Source organism: Crocodylus porosus, unplaced genomic scaffold (genome assembly GCF_001723895.1).
Source record: "Crocodylus porosus isolate Cpor-Errol unplaced genomic scaffold, CroPor_comp1, whole genome shotgun sequence".
NCBI lineage: Eukaryota > Metazoa > Chordata > Crocodylia > Crocodylidae > Crocodylus > Crocodylus porosus.
In genome coordinates this window covers 1,664,792-1,689,581 of record NW_017728906.1, presented here as the reverse complement: position 1 = coordinate 1,689,581, position 24,790 = coordinate 1,664,792, and the positions used below count along the sequence as shown (strand labels likewise).

The window sequence follows — 24,790 nt, the reverse complement described above, 5'->3', positions numbered from 1 at the left end:
GGAGGGGCTTCTGGTGGTTGGGGCAAGAATCCAATTCCAAGACGATGGATCCAACCAAGATGGTGGAAGGGGGTGAGCCACCTGTCGAGTTGATGAGGATATTGTCTCTTTTTCTCTTAATTAATAGATTCATTGATAAATCAAGTCCACTGGAGCATGTAAATTGATGCACTCTGGCAGCCTCGTGCATCACATGTGTCAGTGGTGTAGTGTGTCTGCACTGAGAAAAAGGTGGTGGTGCACTTTGAAATAACATGCATTCAATGTACTTTAGTTCCGAGTGCCCTGCCACCATCTACTCTGTTCAAGGACATGCTGAGCCACCGATACATATAATGTGTGGGTGCTTTAAATTAGCATGACTCGCCTGGCACTGCATCGCAAGCATATGTAAAAATGCCCATAAATTCCTGCTTAAGAGAAGGGTTTAGGAAAAGCAGTTTTAAACGTATTTTTACAGGTGTTACTTTCATTTTTTGGGAAGACAAGGACTTTGGATGTGTGTGTTAGGCCCTGTTAGTGTGTTGTAAAGGTAAACCCAACGAGACTTAGTTGTCACAAGAAATTATAAAGGCCCTTCTTAAAAGGATTTAGACCTCCTCACCGGGAGAACCAGCAGAAATCGGGTGGGGCTCTGTTCCCCCAGGCACTGCCAGGGGTTCTAGTAATAACGGCCACAAATTGTTAGAGAGAAGGTTCAGGCTGGACATCAGGAGACATTACTTTACAGGTAGGGCTGCCAGGCTCTGGAATGGACTCCCAAGGGAGGTGGTGCTCTCCCCTACCTTGGGGGTCTTCAAGAGGAGGCTGGATAGGTATCTGGCTGGAGTGTTATGACCCTAGCACACATTCCTGCCCATAGCAGGGGGTCAGAGCTGATGATCTGTTTAGGCCTCTTCCGACCCTAAGCACTATGAAACTGTGGAAACATAAAAATCAGTAAATATTGCACACAGTGGTGTCAAGCGGCTGGAGCGTGGAGCCAGCATAGTGCGGCAGCCATGGTGGAACTGGTGGTGTGCGGCAACTGCAGTGGAGCTCACGGTGCTTGGTGGCCATGGCGTAGCTGGTGGTATGTGGCATAGCACTGTCTGCAGGGCTCCCCAAAGTGTGGGGTTCGGGATGGCTGCCCCAATTCTCCACCTTGCCCTCCCTGGGGACAGCCCTGATTGCACAGATTTGATGGAAATAAAGACTCATTTTAAAAACATTCTCACCATGGTTTACATGCTATTCTGTGGGTCTAGATTGTCATTTGAGAGGGAAAGGGTGCGTGGTGAATCCCTCAGGTCCAGAAGAACAGAACAATATACCTTTGTGTCTTTTACCCCTATAGTAAAAGATGCAGTTTCTGAAATCAGCTTTTGAAACTCTATGTATGTGCATGTGTGCACATGCATGTGCTGTTAACCTTCAATCTGGGGTTTTAATTTTGCTATGATCATTTTAAAGCATTGGGCCACAGCAGCTTGTAACATGCTGTTGCTGATATCTTAGGGGTTTTAAAACAAAACCCCTTTTTCTGAGAGAAAAAAAAATATATCTGGTTTTGAAACTTGTGTGTGTTTGTGTGCTGCTAACATTCAGTTTGGGGTTTTAAATTTGGTAAGGGTTTTTTAAAGCATAGGACTACACCAGCTTGTAACATGCTGTGGAGGGAGAGGGTGTAGTGAATTCCCCAGGCCTAGTACCTGGGAATGTATTGTAAAGATAAAATAAACCAGCAAAAAATTTAACCTACACGACCAGCAGCAGCTGACATCTAAGGGTTCTCAAACAGATCCCCTTCTTGTAAAATAGAAAAACAGAACAATATACCTTTGTGTCTTTTTACCTGATAGTGAGAGGTATATTTTCTGAAATCAGCTTTTGCAAGTGTATGCGTGTATTGTTAATATTCATCTTAGGGTTTCCTTTACCCTTGTCTATTTTCTGTCAAAATTAGGCTACGTTATCTAGTTTATATTGCTTTCATAAAAGATTTACTAATACTTAATGACTACTAAATACATTTTTCTAAGAAGCTTCCTTTATTTTCCAGAAGGGTCTGCAGGCAGGTATACGTATGCATACAGACTGAATGCACAAATAAGTAGGTGTGATACTGCTATGTGTAAAGCTACACATAGCAGTATCACACCAGTAGTTGCACTTAAGAATATTTTAGTTTACCTGTAATTTCATGTAACAGAATGACAAGAGAATTTACCTAGTGGTCCTACTTATAAAAATAGTCAGTGGGTTAAAGCAAAGGAGAGGGAGTGAGGGAGGGAAAACACTGACTCCATCACATCCTGCTCAGGGGAAAGCTGCCTGGGAGCCCTGTGAAGAAAGTACCATTAAGCTCCTGTTTGCCATATGTACTTTCCCAGCAGGGGCTGTTAAAGGACTGTTAAAGTAACTTCATGGCTGTTTGAAATTATTTAATGTTAGACCTGCTACTTAAGGCTGAATACCCAACTCAGGACTACTGTAGAGCAGGGCTTCCCTCACCATGTCACCTCTTAATAAGCAGGCACCCTTCTCCCCAGCAAGCCTAAAGCAAGAAGATGGTTTGTTAGTACTAAAGCAAGTACTAAATGACTGTGCAGAAATCAGCATTACTGCTCAGTCCCAGTGGCGCACAGGTTGTTTCTGACCCTACTGTGCAGTAGCAACAAGCTAGTGTGCAGTAGTTCACTGCTACTGCGTAGTAGTGTCGACATCATGGTTCTTGCCTGCCAAAGCTACGTCGCCATAGCAAGGAGCTACATCATTGCAGCTCAACACTGTGGTGACATAGCATCTCATGTAGACACGTCCAGTGTCCGCAGAATGCCTTGTAAACGTAAAGCCGAACATATATACTTAGTACTGGTATTAGCTGTCATATTGTTAAGTCCCTGAAGTGGCAAGTATACCATTTTACACGGGTACTGGGTGCATAACTTTTTTACTTAAATAAGCATGCAGGTTCTTTATTTTTCTAGGTAAGCAGGGGTGGTTTAAAGCATGGGCCCAGCCTACAAAGGAAAGTCCTGCTAAGCACTGAAGCTCGATTGTGTGCTAACTGTGTGAGAGCTGGCAGGAGGAACTTTTATGACCACTCCATGGGGATGGCTGTGGTGAGGTGGCAGCAAGAATCACTGCTGCTCCTGCTGTTTTTCTGCCCAGCTCATCTTTCTCTCTCCTGTTCCTGTGCCTGGAAGGAGCCTGATCCTACCCTCCCTCCCAAGTGTCAGGTCACAGGGCAGGAAGGTGGCTCGGGATGGGCTGCTGGTGTGCATGGAGTTGCCGTAGTAACACTGGAGCCAAATCCATCTGCTCAGCAAAATCGTACAGAGCTGGCTCAGACAGGGAACTGGGACATGCACTGGGACCTGTCTGGTGGGCACATGCTGCTCGCAGTGGATGCAAACAGTATGTGTATGTGCATGTGTGTTGGGGGGTATGACCCCAAACCACATCAGATACCCCCATGGGTCAGCATGTGGCGCTCTAGTCCTGCTGCCAAGGACTGCTTTGGGACGTAGACAAGGAGAATCCCACTGTCCCCTGCATGCTTCTTGCAGTTCTTGACCCCAAATCAGGCTGCTGATAGAGGTCTCCCAAGTGCTGGCAGCTCTTGTGATGAAGTGTGAACTCTTCCAGGGGATGATTAAATATAGATCTGTCTGTCTATATGTTTATCTGTCTGTCTAGAGAGACATTGTATAGAGAGAGAAAGCTTATGTATGTGTGTATATATCTCTCTATATATAGATATAGATATAAAGAGAGAGAAATATATATATCTACATATAGGGAGAGAGATTTATGTGTATGTATGTATATATCAATATATTTTGGTTACTTAATTATGTGATGAGAGCATTAAAACACAGGTGTAATGAGTATATAAAAAGAGATTTACAGTATATGAAGTTTAGCACATGTTTAATGTTTCAGGAATGATAAAATGAGATGTATTGTGTAAGCCTATTTATTGTAGTTGCAAGAAGCACTAACAGTATTCTTAGACTCATACTCAAGGCTATCGGTATGACCTGTATTTTTCTTGTAGTAGTCTACCATTGTGTAGGTACAATGTAAGCTGTATATTTATAAAAAGAGTCAAACAAGAGTCTACATGACCCCAAAACTGAAACATCATTCCTTTTATGTTATTATCCATTTATGACAATCCCATGAGTCATTTTCCTAAGGCACTTGTTTATTTAGTTTTGTGTATGGCAAAATTGAATAGTTAATTTTGACATTGCATGTTGTGCTTTATTTATTAATGCACCATATAAACATTTAATGGGTCTATTTATTAATGCTTTTTGATACTTTTATGTTTATAATGGAGTGTAGGGGTCTTCAATTTTCTGTTTTCCCAGGGCCCCAACCAATCTGAATCCAGCACTGTAGCTGAGTCTCATAGATGTGCAGGGGCTCAGACAATCCTATGTGTCAATGAAGCCTTCAAAATGACCCTTATGCTTCATGATGAGTTTCACAATACCCCTCTACAATTCAAGGATGAAAAATCACCCTGTGTAAATAAGAGACATGACAGTCAGATCTCTGGGTAGTTGTGCTCACCCTGCACACACTTGCTGGCAGACATGCCAAAACACTCAAGCACATGGTCCACAGTGGATAACCCTAACAGATCTAGCAGTGGGATGATAGCACAGGGGCTCAGAACAAACCATCTTCTTGCTGCAGTCCTGGTTCCGGTCAGTCCTGCATCCAGAACTATCACCAGAGGCACAGACAGAAGTGAAACTGCCTGCTACAACTGAGAACACTTTGCAGGCAATGATCTGAGCTATAACAATCCCCCAGACCAAACAGAAGTTCTCAGAGGGGCCCAGGCAGGAGGAGAATCAAGCTGCTGGCTGCCCCTAGCAGTGCTTCTCCTACCTGTCAGTCCCTTGTTTTCACGGGAGGAGGAAAAGGCAGCAGAGGGAGCTCATCGCAGGTTCCCCAGCTGGCACTGGAGGGTGGGGGGCATGAACTGGAGTCCCCAGGATGTGCTTCAATACACCTGCCCCACCCTCCAGCGGGAGCTGAAAAAAAACCCAGACCAAACTCCCTCCATCCCTTTGCCCCATCCCTTTCTGAAAACAGCTTGAGGCTAGCAGGCAGCGCAGACACCAGTTACAAAAGACACTGTTTTAAAATGTCTTCATCTAACCCCCCTCGTGCAACAAAGGGGCAGATTTCCACCCAGTTGCTTATTTTTTAAGCGGTCTGCAGCCATGCACTTGTGTTTGGTCACAGCTACAGACCAATTTCTGTGGCCAGATTGGGCAAAAATCGTCACTCCTGTCTGTGTCCAAGGTTTCTCTAGTGCTTCACTACACCACAGGGGCCAACGACTCTCGGCCATGGCGCTGCAGCAGCCTCGGGCGTCATGATAACCTTTGAAGAACTGAGCGTGGTGCCACGGAAATATTCAAACTGCGTGCGGCCACGATCCACGGCACAGATGGAGACATTTCAAAATAGGAAGTCATAGCCTTGCAAGCTTTCTGCTCCCAGTTGTTTGGAACAGAAGACCTCTTGTACGACTTCACTCCTTTCCTGACTACGGAAAAAACTAAGCGCGGGCGGTTCCGAAAGTCGCGTCGCGTCTGAGGTTAAGCGCTTTTGTCTCTTCTCCCTCCTCCCTCCTCGCCCCCGCTCCCTCGAGACGGGGCTTGAGCTCGGGCACCGGGAAGCCACCTCCAGCCCTCTTCCCGGGCAGCAGGAGTAGCAGAGAGGTGGTCCTAATCATTTGCAAAACAACCGCCCGATTTGGGGGATGGGAAATGGGTAGCCAGTTAAGCTCTCCTCCCCTCGGATACTGCAAAAGCAGCGGCAGCGGCGGCGGCAGCGATGGGCTCTGAGGTGAGTGAGGGGACCGAGGGCAGGGCAGGGTAGCACAGGCCGGGGGGCTGGGGCGGGCTGTGCTGCCGGCGGGGCCGTGAGGGGGCGGGGGGCGCGGGAAGAGGCCCCGGCGCTGCGCCCTGCTCTCTCTCAACCTACAAAGGCGGCCCGACCTAGCAAGGTCCTCCTCATCCCCGGCCGAAATGCCCCTGTAGAGCCAGCAAGACACGTACGAATCCAGAACTCCCGGTTCCACATACCTACCTGGCAGGGGAACTCCATGCATCTGGGGCTAGGAAACTCTTCTGGTGCAATTTGGTACCTGCTGGGGTGTTAGGGCTTAAAGCCCATGTTATGTAAATGGGAGGCTCCTCCCCAGCTTGCAGCCCCATGGCTGAGGGCAGGCGAAACTTTGGGGGCATCCAGACCCCGAGCCTCCAGGCCTGGGCCAGCACGTAGGACACCGGGCTAAAGATGCTGGAAATATCTGAAGCCCCAGGTGGGGGTGGAGGATGCCTGTGAGTTGTGGGGCCACGTATGGTGACTCATGGATTTGGACCTGATTTGGCTTGGATCACAAAAATCATTTACTTAAAAAAACAAAACAAACACAAACTTTTATTAGATCGACTAAGACATTGAGAGAGAAAAAATTTTTTTTTTCTTCATCTGCAGCCATAGGCAGATGAGAGTCTTTGAGTAGATGAGACTGTTTTATTAGACCAACTACATCACTGCAAAAATTGTCCTTTGCAAGCGTTCAGGCACAAACACGCATCCTCAGATGACTGCAAACCAATGCCAGTCCCAGGATAATTGGTGTCCTGGGTGAACTGTGTACCTCGGTTCCCCCCACCCATCACTGTACCTCAGTGCCCAGAAGTTAGGAGTCGTGGGGAGTTGTGATTCTAGTGATCTTTCCTCCAAGATCTTTTCAGAGGTCTTTCTCCCCCTATCCATCCAAACGTCTTAGACCAAGGTGGAGCTATAAATCGCCCAGGGCTGTTATTTAGCATGATGCTCCATTTGTTTTGTTCTGCATATCAATTTGGTGCCTCCTGCAAACTCTGCCTCTGCCTGAAGAAGCACGTTTGTGCCCGCAAGCTTGCAAAAATGATTTTTTCCCATTATTTAGTTGGTCTAAAAGATACCACGTTTACCCAAAGACCCTTGTCTGCCTGTGCCCTTAGACCAACACAGCTACAACCAACACCCATGTCCACCAACTGCTCTCAGCCCTGTCCCCTCAGCGTTGGCACCCCCTCTCTTCCCGGGGTTTCCACCAGAACTTGTTGATGGGTCTTGAGGTAAAGACATATTCTGCCCCTGCAGCCGCAGAGGAAAGCCCATCCCCATCCTTTCTGGGATCTCAGGCATTTACAAACTCTCTGGGATTTCAGCAACTTGACCATTATCAAATTATCCCTCTGACTACTCTTCTCCAGACTAAACAACTACAGCTCCTCATACACCCTGTCTCCTGGGACCTCAATCATTTTTGCTGCCCTTCAAAATGCCACATTTTATTATAGTGCTGGCTGTGCATTATTGGAACCAGCTACTAGGGAAAGGGCAGATTCTCCCTGTCCCAGTGCTTTGATTCCTTGCATCGTGATGCCATTCTGGAAGACTTGTGTTAGCTAAACGTGGGTTTCTGGGATCAATACAGGGATACCTAGGTGCAATGTAATGGTCTGTTATATAAGTGGGGTTGGAGCTTAATGATCACAATATCTTCTACCCTGCAGCACCACAAAACTATAATTTTTGACTCCAAGAAACCATAGATAATGCATAAGGCCATTCTCAAAACCCAGAAAGCATCCCAAGAATAGTACATTAAATGCTAGGTCTAAGAAGGAACTTAAGATGATGTTTTCTGGTTCCCAGAATGTAATCTAGACCTATTATATATGGGTCCCCGGGATCTCTATGTACAGGGAGAGTGTTGGGCACTTAAGAGCCAGCATGCACAGCAGGAAGCTCAGCCTAGGAAATGCGAGAGTCAAGAGTGTGTCATAAATCCTGTCCCCCGCCCTTCAACACTGATTTACTTCCTTCCATTTTACATTTCTGCCCTGAAGACTTCCCTTGAAGTTTGGGCCCTTTGCCTCATCAAAAACAAAGTAGAGGCAATCTTACTTACCAAATCATAGTAAGGGCCATCCTTTTATCCAATAGTTTCATGCGGTGGCTGAAACATTTACCTGGGATGCAGGACACCCAAGTTCAATTTCCTATTCTGTCTGGAGGGAGTTCAAACCCCCATTTAGCTGCATGGAGAATATCCTAATCACCAGACTGAAGTCTGTTCCAGGATGGGATGCATACTCTCCATTCCTCCTGCTTAAGGTGTTTCATTTTTCAGAAAAAAAAAATTAAGACTCATCATGTTGAGAGCAGGGTGAGACAAGCAACTGCATCTTAGTCTATTGGTTAGGTCACTCTTCTTGCAATTGAGGAGATGTGGGTTCCAGTCCCTACCTCAAAGAAGACGTAAGTATTCTATCTAATCACTGTTTAATGTTGGAGGAAGGGGAGATACTGCATAAACACATCTCACAATTGTATACTTTATGCATGGATCTTTCCTTATAAAACTTTAGCTGCATGGATGAAGCAGGAAATAGAAATGACTCTTCTTGGCTTTGCTTATTTAGTTATTTATAAAAAGAAGTGATAAAGAGTTCTGTTTGGGAAGTGGAGTTTACTTGTTTTATTTGTAATCTGAGAAGGTTAAGTCTGGCTTTTACTGCAGAGCTTGGTAAAGGTCTCCATTGTCCAAGTCGGAAGGATTCAGTCTAGAATAATGAGCTGTAATGTATTTTCAGTTCTTCAATAAAATGCATATTTAAAAAACAAAATACAAAAGCAGAAATTCATAATTGTGGCTGTTTCTCAGATAGCCTAGTGTCTCCTAATCTGTAAAGCTAAAAAAGGCATTGGGAACAAATACTCAGTTCTTTTTCTAAAGAAATAAACTAACCAACCATCTGGACTGATTTTTTGCATTAGAAAGTGCTAAAGCTTTTTACTTCCCATTATTCCAGTTTAAAATAAACTGCTTGGTGTGGGGGGGTCGGACTTGATGATCTGCTTGGGTCCTTTCCGACCCTACCAACTATGAAAAGTCATCTTTAAAATGAAAGAGTCCACCTATGTAGAGGCATCCCAAATGCATTGTATGAGGATATTTAGGCTATCAGTAGAAATCCAGTGGTGCTATACCGGATACACAGAGCCAGTGGAGTGGCGAGTACCAGTGCCAGGATTTCAGCACCATCTCCTAATCGCCTAGAGCAGTGACAACTTACTGGCAGGGGGATGTAAAAGGCACCCCTTCCCTACTTCTCTCCCTTGGTAGGATCAGTAGTGCAGAACAAGATCTGAACGTCTGCGAGTTTCTTCTCTCAAATCAAATCCTGTGACCATCTGTACATTCGGGGGAATTCCTGCTTTAAACTGGGAAGCAACTGTTGCATTTCTAACAGTTATATGTAGGCCAGCTGCTGTTCTGCTACTTGGAATGTAATAGCTGCTGTGCACTCCTGATCGACAGCTCCCTTTTTGAAACAGCCACAAATGTATGTGTGTCCACAAACCTCTACAACTTCCCTAGGCAGCTTGTCCCACTGTTCTACTGTTCTTGAAAATGAGGAAGTCCTTCTCCAGCCCCCCCCCCCAAATTTTAAATTTGGTTTGGGTGCCATTTATGACTGTCAGCTGAGGTCCTGCTTTCTGTATCCATAAAGAACAGCTGTCCCTCCTCTTCTTTTCAAATATTTGAAATCTTCTGTCATGTCTCCCCCTTAAATCTCTTTTTCACCAGACTAAACACACCTAGTTCTCTCATCCTTTCTTCATACAGCTTGCGTTCCGATCCCCTTATCATTCTTGTTGTTTGCCTCTTGGTTTCTCCATATCCTTCTTAGTTACAAAGCCCACTATATTTTAACTTGGGCCTAACTAGCACTGAATAGCAATATCACCTCCCATGTCTTACCTACTATTCTCCTGTTAACTCAGCACAAAATTGGAATTGCCTTTTTGATGAATGCTTGTATTTCTGGAAGACAAGGGTCTTTGGGTAAATGTGATATCTTTTATTAGACTAACCAAATAGTTGGAAACATTTATTGAAAGCGTTCGGGTACAAACACCCTTCCTCGGGCGTAGGGAAAGTCTGCTGTTGTTTTGTGTTCTCCTGGATGCATTAGAAGCCAATATGCGAAGTGCCGGTCTGTGAAAATGCAGATACATAGTAGTGAGGATCAGAGGCCAGTACGAAGTTTGCTTCTGGTTATAAGTTTGGCTAGGTTTGGTGCTTGTTTAAGGATAGGATGGGTGGTTCTGGGAAGAGCTCTTTAAGAACTGGGTCTTCTTCTACTATGGGTTGCAGTTGTATGAGAATTTTCCATATAGGTTCCAAGGAAGGATGGTATGTCATAACTAATGGTGTGTGACTCGTGGGGGTTTTCTTTTTGTACTGCAGCAATTCTTCACAGGGCATCCAGGTGGCTCTTTCAAAAGTGTGATCCATCTCTCTGGAGGAGTGTCCTTGTTGAATGAAAGCCCTTTTAAGGTGATGATCATGAGTGTTCTGCTCAGTGCAAATTTGGTGGTATTGGAGGGCTTGGCCGTATATTACAGCTTTCTTGGTGTGTTTAGCTGTCATTGTATTTCTGGATCATTGTGAGTCTATGGTCCACCAAATCCAAAATCCTCCTCAGAAATGATACTATCTAGCTTATCTTCCACTGTATTCATGCACTTGGTTTACTTGCCTAGATGTAGCACTTTCCATTTGTCTTTGCTGAATTTCATTCTGTTGTCTCTTGCCAGGTTCTCCAGTCTGTCATGGTTTCTTCCAGCTCTAATTTCATCAGCTCACGTGTTTGCAATCCCTTCCAGTTTTGTGCGATTCTTAGACTTGATCAGGAAGCTATCTAAGTAAGCTAGAGAACTGTAGACTAAAGGCATCCACCTAACAGTAGTTCTATTTAGTCTACATTTCTCTAGATTATTTATGAGAATGTCATGTGAGACTATCAAAAGTCTTACCAGAGTCCAAGTATATCATGTTAACCACGTTCACTAAATCAGTTATCCTGTCACAGAAGGAAATTAAGTTGGTTTGGATTTGTTCTCACAAATTGTGATCACGCTTTTCATTACCAGGTTTTTACAAGGTAATTGTTTTATAATTTGCTCTAGTAACTTCCCAGATATTAAAGTTGGGTTGATTCGTCTATAATTCCCTGAATTCTCCTTTTCTGTCCCTGGAAATCCCACCTTCAGTTCCCTGGGATCTCTCTATTACATATGACTTTGCACACATCATTGTCAGGGCTCTGAGGTTTCTTCAGCCAGTTTCTTTAGTATTCTGGGAAGAATTTCACTACTCCAAAACAACTTAATTCAAGTGTGTCAAGAATTCTCTGATGTGCTGTTTACATATTATCCTGTTCAGCCCTTCCATTTCTTTGTACGTATTAATATTGTTAACTGCTTGGTTGCAGTAAGTTTATATTATGAAGACTGAAGCAAATTGTTATTGAGCAACTCTATATTCTTTGTATCACCCATCATGGGATGGGGTCCCTAAGGATGGCCGTGTTACCCCCAAGGCCCCTCGACCGAGCCAGTTCAGCCTGATGGGTACCCTCTAGTCTCACCCACCACGGCTTGATGTAAGTATAAAAATAGGGAGGCTGCCTTGAAGTCCACTTGGACATGGTTTTGATAGACCCTCTGAACCCCGTGGGTTCCTGGACCTCTTGTGGGTCCCATTTCACAATGGCCATCTTGGGACACCCCAGCCTTATGAGCTATATGCAAGGCACCAAACCCCACCTTTACCACACTCCAAGCCTCGCAGATGGTATTGACACAATGTCCCTCCAAAGTCTTGGTTTCACTCAGGGCTCTCTGTGGCCCCCCCCCAACACCACACCCTCACCGACACCAAGGCCCTCACCAGCACCGGGGCCCCCACACTAGTGAGCCCCAATGAAGCTTCCTCCTTCCCTGATAGCCTCACCCAAACCACTGGTGTTCTAAACAAAAGTAAAAAATGCAAGCCCCTAGGCTATACCATAAATCATACTGCAAAAGGTGTGCTCTGTCTCTTAACATTACCAGGAGCAGAACTTAAAGTCAGGCCTCTTCCCTTTGCTTCCTCTTAAGAGAGCTCCTTCCCCCTTGGCTGCTGGCAAAGAACTACCTTCCTTAGTTCCAGCCTGGGGTTTATATGGGCCCAGGGCCTGGCCCCTTCTGGTCATCTGACCAGGTGCAGGTGCAGGCTAATTTGCTCACCAGCCTGTTGCCCTGGTTTCCTGTACCTGGGCTTCTCCCCGTTTCTTTGCCTCTCCCCAGGCAGTTTCTGCTCTTCTAGGATTAGGGCACCTTAGTGCCCTGCGACATCACCCATTAATTGATTTGTGATGTGTATTCTTCAATGCATCAGTTAGAAAGTGAGCAGCCCAGTTTCAGTCTCTATATAACTTCATACAGAGTTATAAAGTGTAGCCCCAAACACAGTGCACTGTGATAGTCTAATCTTGGCAAAATAAATATATCATCGAAAGCAAGCAGTGGAAGTGGACCAATGAAAATGTTTTGAAGAAAAATGGCATTACCATGGCTTAGGGTAGTTGGACTTCAGGTGTCATATTTCTGGGTCTGTGGGCCATTTTCTAAAGCCATTTTCTTTAACAGGTAGATTTTTTTTCTAGACTACCTTTTCCATGGTGTACCAATATGTGAGGATGCATCCTTTCCCTTCATGAAGAAAGGAGTCAGACAACCTAGACCACAGTAGAAAACATAAGAGTAAGACCCCAAAGTCACAAATTTAATGGGGCATTGCAGTGGTATTTTCAATGGAAATAATAAGATTTTCATTTTAAATGCATTAGTTCTCAATATTTTGCCAAAATAAAGTGGGGGGAGGGGACTGGGGGGGGCAGAAAGGAAAAGGGGGAAATTAGTCATTTTCAAACTATCTCTACAAGTAACTAATAGTTATTGCTAATAAATATCATATCTTTGATTCATCATATTCTGATCTCTGCCACCTGCTCCAGTTATTTCCCTGACCCTACCTACCATCATTACCTTAGTCTCATTTTGAGATTCGCAAAGATAAAGAAGAGAGTGCTCACAATGTTTTGGATTTTTTTATCTAGGAGTCTCTTGTGACATCAAGGAATGTTGTGAATCCTGTCTAGAAAGTCATCTAGTACTACATCAGTGTACTTGCTTAGTTCCCCAGAACTTCTTTTGGGGAGTAGTATTCTGACTGAGTTGGGGTGGAAAAAAAGACTTTTGAACCAAGACCTTTTGGATGTTGGTTCATTCTGAAAGTACTAGATTCCACCACCCAGAACTATGAAGCTATAGTTATCTGCTCTTCTGTGAGCCAACCAGCTGTCACAAGCCTGATAAAGTTATTTTTTGGGTTGGGATCCCATGGGTAATGTTATCATACAAAGGCATGACCACGTGCCAGTTGATAGAGTAAGTATGCACCCTTCAAAGGGTCTACTCAGTCAAGCTTTGGTCAATCTAACCCTGTTGGATGGGTTAGAAGAGAAGTTCAACTGGGCATTAAAGGGGCTGTTATGGAACTTCACAATTGGGGAGCCCCAGAATTGGGACAGATTCATATTTTGCCTGTTGTTTGCAATCTCAGAAGTTGCACAATTATCGACAATTTTTTCTCTATTTAAGCTGTTGTTTGTAACTCTGCCCCAAGGAATATTAAACCGCCTGTAAGCATGTTGACTAATGCATCGTGCAAAAGTCTAGAATGTGATCAAGTATGTTCTCAAGACTAGATTTAATTGGGGTGTTCACCTAGGAAGATCTCCAAGCCACACAGCAATCCCAGGAGCAAAACTATATAAAAATGCTCATTTCAGGATTGTCTACCCAGTGATAGGGTCTTATTGCTATTCCTCTCTCTTGAAAATTAACTTTTGGCCAAATTACTGGGTCCCTTGGAGGTCATGTGGTGAAGGTAGGAGGTAAGTTATGAGGTGGCAGGGGAATGACAGACATTTCAGCCCTTTTCATGTCAACCTCCTGAAGCCCTGAAGCACTCTGGAAATGCAGACTATCTCCACCCTTTCCCCCAGACCCAGGGTAAAGTTCTCAGGATGGTGCCCTGCACCCAGATGGTGGGGTAACTTTTGGGGGAATCAGGGTACACCGTCCAGAGGGGGTACTTCTGAAGCATCTGAGAGAAATAGTGAAGATGGGTGCATTAACCCAGGACCTTCTGAGATTCCTTCTGAGTTTAGGGAGATGGGACCACTTGTTGGTGGGTTTGTGCACACTGTCATCCCTTGGCTTAATCCTTTTTGTTTGAGAATAAAACCAGGCAGAGATATAGCAGAACAGAGCCAGAGTATGGCTGATACCTTGTCTCTGACTGGGAAACAAGAGCATGGATTACACATGAATTTGGAGAGCATCCTCAGTGGTAGGCATTGAAAAAACCCAGACAAACAAGAACAAAAAACCTAAACATGTATTAAATAGTGGCTCCCTTTTATTTCCTTTCCTGCCCTGTTTAGCCATGCAGACTGAATATGTGGTTTGGCTTTGGATTTCAAGGAGAGATATTGTATTAATCAGGTGTATTGAAAAACAGCTGCTTCTGAAGCTACTTCTCACATTTCCTGGCTGGCCTTTGAGATTTTTCCTACATCTCTCCAGAGAACACTTTGTATTCTTCACTATCTCTTCAAGAATACTGCCCAACCTCTGGTTTCCTTTTGTTTTTATAAATGTTCTGCTCTTATTGTTCTCACTGCAGCTGTGCTTCCTTGTTTGCTCCTGAAACACAGGCAATTACCTTGAGGTCAAACTTTAAGGAGCAAGGCTTTTTTGTTTAACTTTACCAAATGTTCCCCACCCTTCACTAATTTAGTATTCCCAAGATGTTGGTTTTCAACTGGAAAGACATATCTTTCAATGACAGTAAATGCAGGAGTAGGCATATGCCCTGAACAGAAATACCGCTGGTCTTTTGGGGATTGTTAAGGAGATCAATCTGAGATCTGCACGTCTGACTGCAGATGTGGCAAATACCTATGGGAGGATGAAGCTGGTCCTGGTAATGTCAGGTGCCAGATCTTTCCCTTTGTCTCTCTTTTCTATCTGTTTCCACAGCTGGCTCTAGGATATGTTAGTTGGTAGTTACTGATACCCCTGTATCACTCAAAGCACTGCTACCTCGGATATATTTGTAAGAATGAGAAAGCCAGGCTGTACATAAAGGTGGCACTTCTTCCTAAACCCAGGACCCAAAAACTGGGGGTTATTTTAATGTTCTGAAGCATTTGGTAAATAATATATATGCAGTTATTGCATCTCAATTGTAAAATATGCCTAAAATGTCCCAAAACTGAAAAATCCTTCTGATTGCTTGTAACCGCTGTTTCTAAGGCAGCACATGCCAGTGCTCTGAATCCGCTTAAAAATTAGGCCTAGCTTCACAGGCACCTATGCTTATGTTTTTCATAAGGAAATGATAATGTATTTATATACTGCATGTGCAAAGTTTTTGTACATAAAATGGACATCCTGTTTGAATTTTTTTTCTCTAAAGGTGGAACTTTGTGTATCAAAAGCACCCACTGATTTATCCTTTTTTCAGCTTCAGTCAGGTCTGTGTGGGGTAACAGAGCCTTTATTTTATGTTGACTGCTGTCTGTAAATGCATGTTCCATTTCCACTCAAAAGCACTGTGGATCCATAGGCTGAGCATTAATTACTGGAAACAATAGTGTTATTAAGACCTAATTCTATGTACCTTCTTGTATCTTCAGATAAATGGGCAATTTGATTCTCATAAGACTTTACAAGCTTTGGTGTGGTATGCTGCTGTTACGTTACTCTGCAGGGCACATGGTAAGTCAACTGTAATTTCTTCTTGTATATATACAGGTTTTGAGCTAGTCTTCAATTCCTGAGGCTCTACCTAGCAAAATAAAGTGAGAAGTATACCATTGAGTCTCCTGTGAATTAGTCTTTTTCTCTTTCTGCATGTCAGTTCTTCATGGAGTTGAACTCTTTCTCTTCCCTCTCCCTTGCTGATCATGAAATGACCTAATACAGCTGTCTCTTGGATCTTTTTCCATTCTCTTATTAGGCAGCAAAAGTCAAATCACTTTCCATGCAAGATATACAGAATTTAATAAAGTTGAAGGAGGTGTACACAGATAATGGCAAGGAAACTTTGCCTGTTTCATTGTGTTAATAAAGGTGGAAGGGAAAGTCCTCAGCTGGTGTAAACCAAGATACTGTAGCTCAGTTGAAGTCAGTAGAATGCGACCATTGTATGGCTTCTGGTAAATCTAAAAAGTCAGAAAGTGATCAAAGATGATTTTTGTGTATTTCATGAATTGCTTTATATCATTACAGTGGATATAGAGACAAAAATGAACCAAAAGGCAGAGGTGGGCAGCAATGCAACCTTGAGATGTGTCCTGAGGAAGCCACATGACATCATACAAGTTACGTGGCAGAAGAAAACAAGCTCATCCCCTGAAAATGTGGCTACTTACCAGAAAAATTCTTCAAAGGTTCAAAACCCATACCGGGGGCGATTAGATATTACAGGCACATCACTGGATGATACAGCCATCACCTTTTGGGGAGTTAGAATCCAGGACACTGGATGCTATAAGTGTCTCTTTAACACCTTTCCAGCTGGATCCCTTGGAAAGGACACTTGCTTGACTGTTTATGGTGAGGTTCTTTCTGGGGACATAACTGTATGAGTAAAGGGGAGAGAATCTATTTTCTATCTGCAGCTTTTCCTCAGAGCATTAAGAACTCCAGGCAGAGAAGCCTTCTGACAGCAGTGCCCTCTCAGCATCAGCTGAATGCAATACCCTGTCATTGCTGAGTAGCATATGTGGGGTGTGTAAGTGGGTACAGGTCCAGGGCACCACTTAAGAGAAGGTATGCCAGAACAGTGCAGGAGGGAAGGAAGCATGGCCTTGCCAGGGCTGCTGCTTGCTTCACTGTGCTTGCCCTTTCTCACTCCAGGAGCAGACGGCATAGATGTTGTATGTAACAGAGTTCAGGCGTATTTTTTCCATATTACACATTGGTCAAAATTTCTGCTTTGGCTTCTTGCAGAGCCAAATTATTGCACACAGGAAATGAGCATCATGATTTTGATGCCGTGTGCATAGCAGTTCCTTTGGGGGACAGACTTGGCCAGGCACAACTAGGTCTTGAACAGTAAGAGTGCTCTTCCTGCAATTTCATTTCAGTGCCAGGTATAAGTGCTGCAGTATGTATGGCCTCATTGCCACAGCACTCCTGGCAGCAGATCAGAGCAGGGACCACAGACAGGTTTACCCGCTCAGTAGAAACTCTCAAACCTTATAATCTGATAAATTCAAGTCTTCCAAGGCTGGTCACTTCAGTAGATGGGAATAGGGACTCAATTGTGGTGAGAATTTGGGGTAGAAGGATATGTTTCTGTCTCTTCATTGTGGGTCTGCACTTCTTGATATTGGTTTAATTGTCATTGCATCTGATCAACAGCTTCCTCTGCTGACATGTTGTTTGTTTGTGTTTCAGAACCACTCAGGATATCTGTCAGCTACAGCCTCTCTGAAGGTCACCTGATGGCCAACTGTTCTGCTAGTGGCTGGCCTCGTCCTACTATCACTTGGCTTGGGCTAGAAAATCAGAGTAAGAAGACAGAAGAGGAAGTCAGTGACCTGAATGGAACAGTGCTTGTTACTAGTCACCTCTATATCAACAACTCTGAAAGCCTAGTTGGGCAAAATCTCACCTGCAGCGCAAGTTCCATGGATGAAGACAAAATCTCATCTGTGAAAGTGGAAGGTCAGTGTGTGATACGTGCAATCAGATGTTAGCTGCTTCTTTGCTGCAGCCTTTTCCATTAACATATTTTCAGTCCTAAGCTTTGGGTAGGTTAACATGTATCTGAAAAAGGGAGAATAGTGTCTGTGCACATGCATGCTATGCCTGGAGAACAAGAGTGAGTGGGTATCCTGATTTGGATTTAGTAGCCATGTCTACACAAGATGCTTTACTGTCCAGTAGACTAATCTACTGCACAGCAAAGTGTTACCATCTACACATGTAGGCTCTTACTGTGCAGTAAATTTAACATGTGTAGGTGCACCCAGTACATCTTAAGGCATGGCAGTATCCCACACTCCTCTCAGGAAGAGAGACCTATGAGGCCACATGTATTTTACAGCAAGCTGAACCAATGTACCAGGGAGAGGTAACTAGTAGCACCTGGTTTAAATTTCCGGTCCAGCTTGCTAATATCACAGCCTGATTGTCATTTTTGTGCTCAGATCATGGCACCCCTTCCCCTCTCCCACTGCCCTGATTTGCTGAGGGGCAGGTTTGGGGCCAGGTTTAATTGCAGCAGCAGAGGCCTTACTCCCAAGGCCTCTGATCACTGCTGAAAAGCCCATGCCCCTCCTCAGCCCTCCACCTCACTGGAAGAGGCAGAAATGGCAGTAGTAACTGTCTGCCTCATGTTTCTGAGGGGCAGGGAGGAAATTCCCTTTTCAAAATGCCTCTCTTCTCTGCCAGGCTTCCAGCCAATCAGCAGAGAGTCTGACACTGAACTCAGTGTCAGCCAATCAATAGTGATCATGAGCTCACGGCCTTGGAAGCTGCTGACACTGGTGCTGGATAGGGGAGGATCTGTTTGCTCCTCTGGGTGGGAAAAATGGAGCACAGGGGGTAGGGGGCACCTGGGGGCTGCCTTGGCAGACAGCCCAGGCACTGGGTAGGGGATGGGCTTTTTGCTCCTGTGTGCATGTGTTCTCTCCCTCCCCCCTCTTCCAACCAGCCCCCAGCACCCCAGTTTTCCAACCAGAGGACCAAACAGCCCCTCCACTATCTGGTGCCAGGGCAGCCCCCAAGTACCCCCAGTCCTCTTTGCCCCAGTTTTCCCATCTGGAGGATCAAACAGCCCTCCTCTACCCCTCCCCAAGCTCTCTCCTTCCTCTGTCCCTTTTGCAACCCCTTCCCACCTCCCCTGGGCTTCTAGGCTTTTACTCCTGACAGGGGAATGGTTTCCCCAGCCTGTAGCAGCCATCTTATTACAATGAAATACCATGATATGGTTACTTGCTGGGGAACTCCTCAGCAAGTCACATAATTGTAGCATTTTTTTGCAAATCACTTAACCTCAGGGGGGGACTCCAATCCACCCACCTCACCCTCCAGTGCTGGCTAGACAATCCCCAAAACAAGTTCCCTCCACTCCCTTCGCCACCTCCCATTCCAAAGACAGTGTAAAGTACAGCTGCATCAGCTCAGACCTGCTCTCTGGCTGTGCTGACAGACATTAATGAAGGCTCTCCATTTTGGATCACCTTCATCTGAAGCCTTATATAATGAGGTCTTAGGATGTCACCCAATCAGTCATTTTTAAGTGCTCTGCAGCCATCCAGTTCTGTCAGTGCCTAGCTGTAGAGCGCATTCATTGGCCAATCACACAACAAGCTGTCACATCTGTCAACACCACTGTCACGTCTGTCAGCATTCATCTCATTTTTTTAAGTTCTTTTTGTCTATCCCAATAGCTTTGTTTGGGTTTTGTTTTCTACAGGGAAATGGTCACATTCAGTTCCTGTAGCAGTTTCAGTAGTGTGTGTTGTCATACTTCTGGTCGTGATTCTGATAGTGGTGTGCTGGAGGAGACACAAGAAAAAGCAAAGTGGTGAGTGATTAGGCTAAGTGAAAATCAATAGAATGTCTTTGTGACTCTCATTTTATTGATTACTTTAAAAAACAGGGGCTGGCAGGGATCATGGGACCCTGTCTCCTGGTGGGGGCTGGGAGATTGCTCCCTGCCTCTGGGACTTGCTTGCTCAGGGTGGGCTCTGGTGGCAGATCCCAGGTGGGGACTATGAAAGAACAGGGTGCCTCCCCCAGCTCAAGGTCTCCAAGAATAAGGTCTCCGTGATACAGCGGGAGCTGCTGGCGCACACCCAGCCCACTTTAATGTGCTGCCAGGTGACATGGATTGGGTAATCACACCTGCCAGAGCAATATATGAGACCGGGCAGAGGGCTGGGAGGAGAAGAAGAAAATCGGAAGTTAGCGGGTGGAGTAACACATGGCTGCGTCCCGCCTGAGACTAAAAAAACTCCGGGAAAATAAGAAGCTGGTAAGTTCAAGCGCACAGGAGGAGGAACCCTCATCCGTGGAGGGGGAGAGTGTAGAAAGAAGAATACAGGTACTCTCTCCCTCAGTTTAACTTTGTTGGGTTAATTGAACACCAGAACTTGCTAATGAAGGCAGAGAAGCCGGCAATGCAGATCAGAGAGAATGGGTGCCACAAGGTTTGCTTCGGACCCAACCCGGTCCCCACTGGGTTTTGTTTTACTTTCTCTCCCTTGGAGAAATGGCAAGAGGTGCTCCTCCAGCATCTAACTGGCTCTGAGAGGGACAAGGACCCACCAGGAAGAGGGAGTAAGAAGCAGATGCTCCCACTCAAGGTATCTCTTGCCCTAATTGCCTGCCTCTTAAACAATCAAGCTGGGCAAGGCAGCAATATAAGTAAAGAAGAGACCCAATAAGCCCCAGCGGAGAAGGTTCAGTTGTTCGAGGGAAGATAGGCTGAGTAAAGGCGCTGGCTAGACCCAGACAAACTCAGAAGGAGACTCTGTTGGCCAAATAAAATCTCTTTTCATTTCTTCGGTTAACTTGATGCCTTTTCTTTTCATCGGGACAGAGATCATAAGACACATCAGCAGCCGGTAGTGACCGAATGGTGGTACCAGCCTCTCCCTCTCTCCCCCTTTCCTTACATCTTCAAGAACCAGCAAAACCATAAAATTCATGGCAGGCAGGAACAAGGGAGAGAGAGAGAGGTGGGGAGCCACCCCAAAGCAGCTATGCACGGGGAAATGACCTGCAAACAGCTGTTGGGTGTAAAGACATGCCCCTTTTCCCAGTAACAACCCGACAGGGACAATGTCTCCCTGCCCTGGCAGCAGGGAGCTCCCAGTCTTGACTCCCCAGTTGGAGGCAGGGGGCTTGAAAAAGAGCTCCAGGGGAGGTGCAGGTCCCAGTCCCCTGCCATGATCCTCTAGTGAGGCAGCTTGCAGTGAGCCCCTGCAGGGATTCCCTGCCCAGCCAGAGGGTTGCTGCTAGGTGCCCTATTGGCAGACTGGAGCAGGGGGCTGGGACCTGCCCCTCCCACACAGCTCTTTCCAAGCTTATGCCTTGATAGCCCAATCATGGTACAGGACTGGGACCTGCCCCAGACTGGGATGGTTTGGGGACAGTCCCAGGCTGTGTGAGGAAATCTCCATATGCACCCCATTTGACAGAAGGTAAGGGAGAAAGGAATAAGGGTAAATAAGTGGGAAAAGAAAACCGATCCATGAGATTAGGGGTGACACTAACTACCTAAGTTCAGGGTGTAGACCAAGGGTGGGCAAAATACAACCATTTTATCCAGCCTGCAGGGTCCCTAAAAAATTTAGAAAATTAATATTTATCTGTCCTTGGTTCCTGTAGAAAATGACAGGAGCCAGGGGCAGTAGGACCCAGGGGAAGTCCTGGTGTACTCCTGCAACAGCAGGGCCCACCTGGTTCCGACCCCCCAGCTGGAAGCCTTAGCAGGGGCTTCTGGCCTGGGACCATGTGGCCGGAAACTTAGGTAAAGGGGAGCGGGGGAAAGGCAGGGGAGGAGCTGGTGCTGAGCATGGAGAAAAGCATCCCCTCACCCATCCCGTGGCTAGTGCTCCCTGCTGCAGCCACTCGCAGTCCACATGGGGTTGTCCTAAGCAGGCACAGGCAGCCCCAGGCGGGCTGCTAGAAGCTGCAGCGCAAGGCACTGGCCACAGGATGAGCGAGGGGCCACTTTTCCCCGCACTCAGCACCAGGTTATAATCCGCCCCTGCTGCCAGCGGGGCCCTGCACTGGCTCCGGGCTTGCCTGTTGAGGCTGCGCCACAGTGGCAGCAGGTGCTCAGCATGAAGGAAAGCGGCGCCCACACTTGCCATGCTGGGCAGTATTTGCTGCCGCTGCCGCTGCCCGCCTGCAGCTCATGTGCTGAGCAACACAGGGACAGCAGCAGCAAACACTGCCTGGCATGGCAAGTGGGGGGGCCGCTTTCCAGCGCAGTCCCAATGGGTGAGGCTGGAGCCAGCGCAGGGCCCAGGCTGGCAGCAGGGGGTGGGTTAGAAGCTAGTGCTGAGTGCAGGAAATGCACCCCCTCGACCACCCCGTGGCTGGCACCCTGTGCTGCAGCTGCTTGCAGCCCACCTGGGGCTGCCTGTGCCTGCTCAGGACAGACCCGTGTGAACTGTGAGCATCTTCAGCAGGAAAAGCTGGCCACAGGGCAAGGGAGGGGCCGCTTTTCCCCCATGCTCAGCACCAGCTCCTTCCCTGCCGGCAGGCAGGGGGTCGGGGCTGCGCGCTGCCTCCCACCTGTACCACAGGGCTAGGGGGCACTAGGAGTGAGCGGGAGCCAGCAGGAGCACGGGGCCCACACCCAAGGCCAGCGCTGGTGGGGCCAAGAGCAGGGCAGCAGGACTAAAGGGTTCTGGCTGGCAGGGGCTCTTGGCCAGCTCCCCCGTCTCCCTGCTGGTACAACCCAGCCCGGCTCCAAAGACCCCTGCCAAACCTGCACCTCACCCTGGGCTCCATCGGTGCTGGCCCTGAGACATTGATCCTAAGACATTGGGATATTGGTCCCAAGATGGTGACCAGGGAGCGGGGCTCCTTTCAAGGGGCAGGGCTACCCATGCAGCCCTCGACAGCTTGCCAAAACTGGGTAAACGGCCCTTTGCCCAAAATAATTGCCTACCCCTGGTTTAGCGAGACTCAATGGAAGCAGCAATGGTATATGTTTCCTCATTAGCCCTGTCTAATCAGAATGTTTTTCGGGATCAGGAGAGTGCAGGCCTAATAGTGATAAGGTGGATCCCAGCTGACACTGGGCTGACAGATGTAATTGTAAAGCTTGCTGCACTCAGACTATTTTTTCCTGATTTCTCCCATTTTAGTGAGCCACAGATAGACAGTGTTTAAGAAGGAATGGCAACTATGTTTTGATAGGAAAGACTACATTTCAGTTATTCCAAATGGAAATATTTCCTCCCATTTATGTAGTATCTTTCAGTTCAGTGTTGTGCTAATTAATATATGATTTTTGCCAGGTGCCTTGCAGGCCTCCTTATTTTAATTCTATTAATTTGCTTGATCCATTTGTACCATTGTTAGTTTTTGCCTTTTTATTTTTTCAAACAGATTTTATAGTGCAATGATTTGGACTTCTACTACACATAACAGCTTTCAGCAAAGGTTTCTGTGCACTAATACTTCACCCAAGTTGGTTTTAACAACCCTGTGGTATTCCCCTGTGTGAGGGCCAAATTAGGGGAATATGTGTACTAATAGCCATCAGTTTCTTAGAAGGCTTCTCTGATTACTTAATTTTGCAGAACTGTTTCATCCTAATCATTCTTTTTCACTTTCTGCCATCTGGTTTCTTTCTTGATTTTAACCCGCTTACTGAAAATTGCTAAAGCCTCATTGTCTTGTATATGATTTTTTTTTCTATCTAGCAAACTTAATCTTGTCTCATGCCAAGAATAGCTATAAAACCACAGTAATTTTTATCATTGTGTTCAGACTATAATTACATTTTAAGCAAAATTTTTATGAGGAGATCTTGTTGGGACTTACACCATCCCTTGTTCTCTCTTGTTCTGTTTTCGTCCTACCAAACCTATTGTCATTCCATTTAAAGCTGATGTTCCAAAAATGTGTCCATCTCATTGCTTTTGCAATCTGCTAATGTGTTTTCAAGGCTGAGACAGAGAGGGTTACTAAGGAAAAACATGTCTTTCTGTGGAGGCTATTCAGGCTACTGCCTTACTGTTCTTAGATTGTGCTAGAATATACAACAGTGTTTAATTCTGTATCTCCGAACCTACTTGTTTGGCAGTAAAACAAGGAACTAATTGACATCAGGCTGCTTACCTCAGATGACTCTCAATCAAGCAAAGGAACAAAGACTAAATATCCACACCTCCCCATTCTAGGGCACTAGTTTTATCACCAGGCTATAGATAGTATGTATGCATCCACCTGTGCATAGAGAATGTATATGTGTGCATTCATCTGTGTGTACATCAGAGAAAGAATATGTCAAAAGCTCCTGGCAGATGTGCAGATAAAGGCACGATGGGGCCTGATGCCTGATTCACACAATTACACTTTCTACCATGTCACACATGCATGGCAGGAGGCATAATTGTGGGATCAAGTATCAGATCCCATCACACCTTATTGCTGGTGCAAGAAGAGCCCAGCATCATAATTCCAAGCTCCCCCTGTACCTGCAAGTAGGAAGGTCCCATGCATAGGAGCCCCATCAGCTGCTGGTTAATGATGCCTTAAGTGTAACATGACACAGGCCTCAGAAAACCTTCCTGAAGAAAACATTAAAAAAGGTTGTCTCTGTTAAATTTTTCAGATTGGATGAAATAGCATAGTCTGCTGAAATGTCCTGACCAATACTCATTTCCAGATTTAATGCTACAATACTTAAAAGCTTGAAGCTTCATGCTTGACTAAGCTTCATGCTTGACCAAACTACTTACAAGCTAGTTACTTCATCCTAGTGATGTGTTGAGTTGATGCCAATGTACTGTTTGCATCCCTGAAACCTGTACCTTCTCTGCTGCTCAATCTACATTCCTTAATGATGGTTTGAATAAGTCAGTTTTGATAAACAGCATTAGCTTGATAATATTAGAAGCATAGAATCATAGAATCAATGAGTCGGAAGGGACCTAGACAGATCATCGAGTCCAACCCCCTGCCATGGGCAGGAATGAGCACTGTGGGTGGGAGGGGTCAGAAGACCCCAGCCAGGTGCCTATCCAGTCTCCTCTTGAAGATTTCCAGG

At 45.7% G+C, this 24,790-nt stretch overlaps 1 protein-coding gene across 1 annotated transcript in view; it reads left to right on the top strand.

Annotated features, from left to right (window-relative positions):
- Positions 1–5,763: 5,763 nt before the first annotated feature.
- LOC109305592 (OX-2 membrane glycoprotein-like) overlaps positions 5,764–24,790 on the top strand; it is a 31,939-nt gene continuing 12,912 nt past the window's right edge. Inside the window, exons 1-5 of the mRNA XM_019528581.1 lie at positions 5,764–5,859; positions 15,675–15,756; positions 16,270–16,596; positions 17,443–17,712; positions 19,469–19,579. Coding sequence (XP_019384126.1) covers positions 5,848–5,859; positions 15,675–15,756; positions 16,270–16,596; positions 17,443–17,712; positions 19,469–19,579 — 802 coding nt within the window. The 5' untranslated portion in view covers positions 5,764–5,847. The remainder of the gene's footprint in view (positions 5,860–15,674; positions 15,757–16,269; positions 16,597–17,442; positions 17,713–19,468; positions 19,580–24,790) is intronic.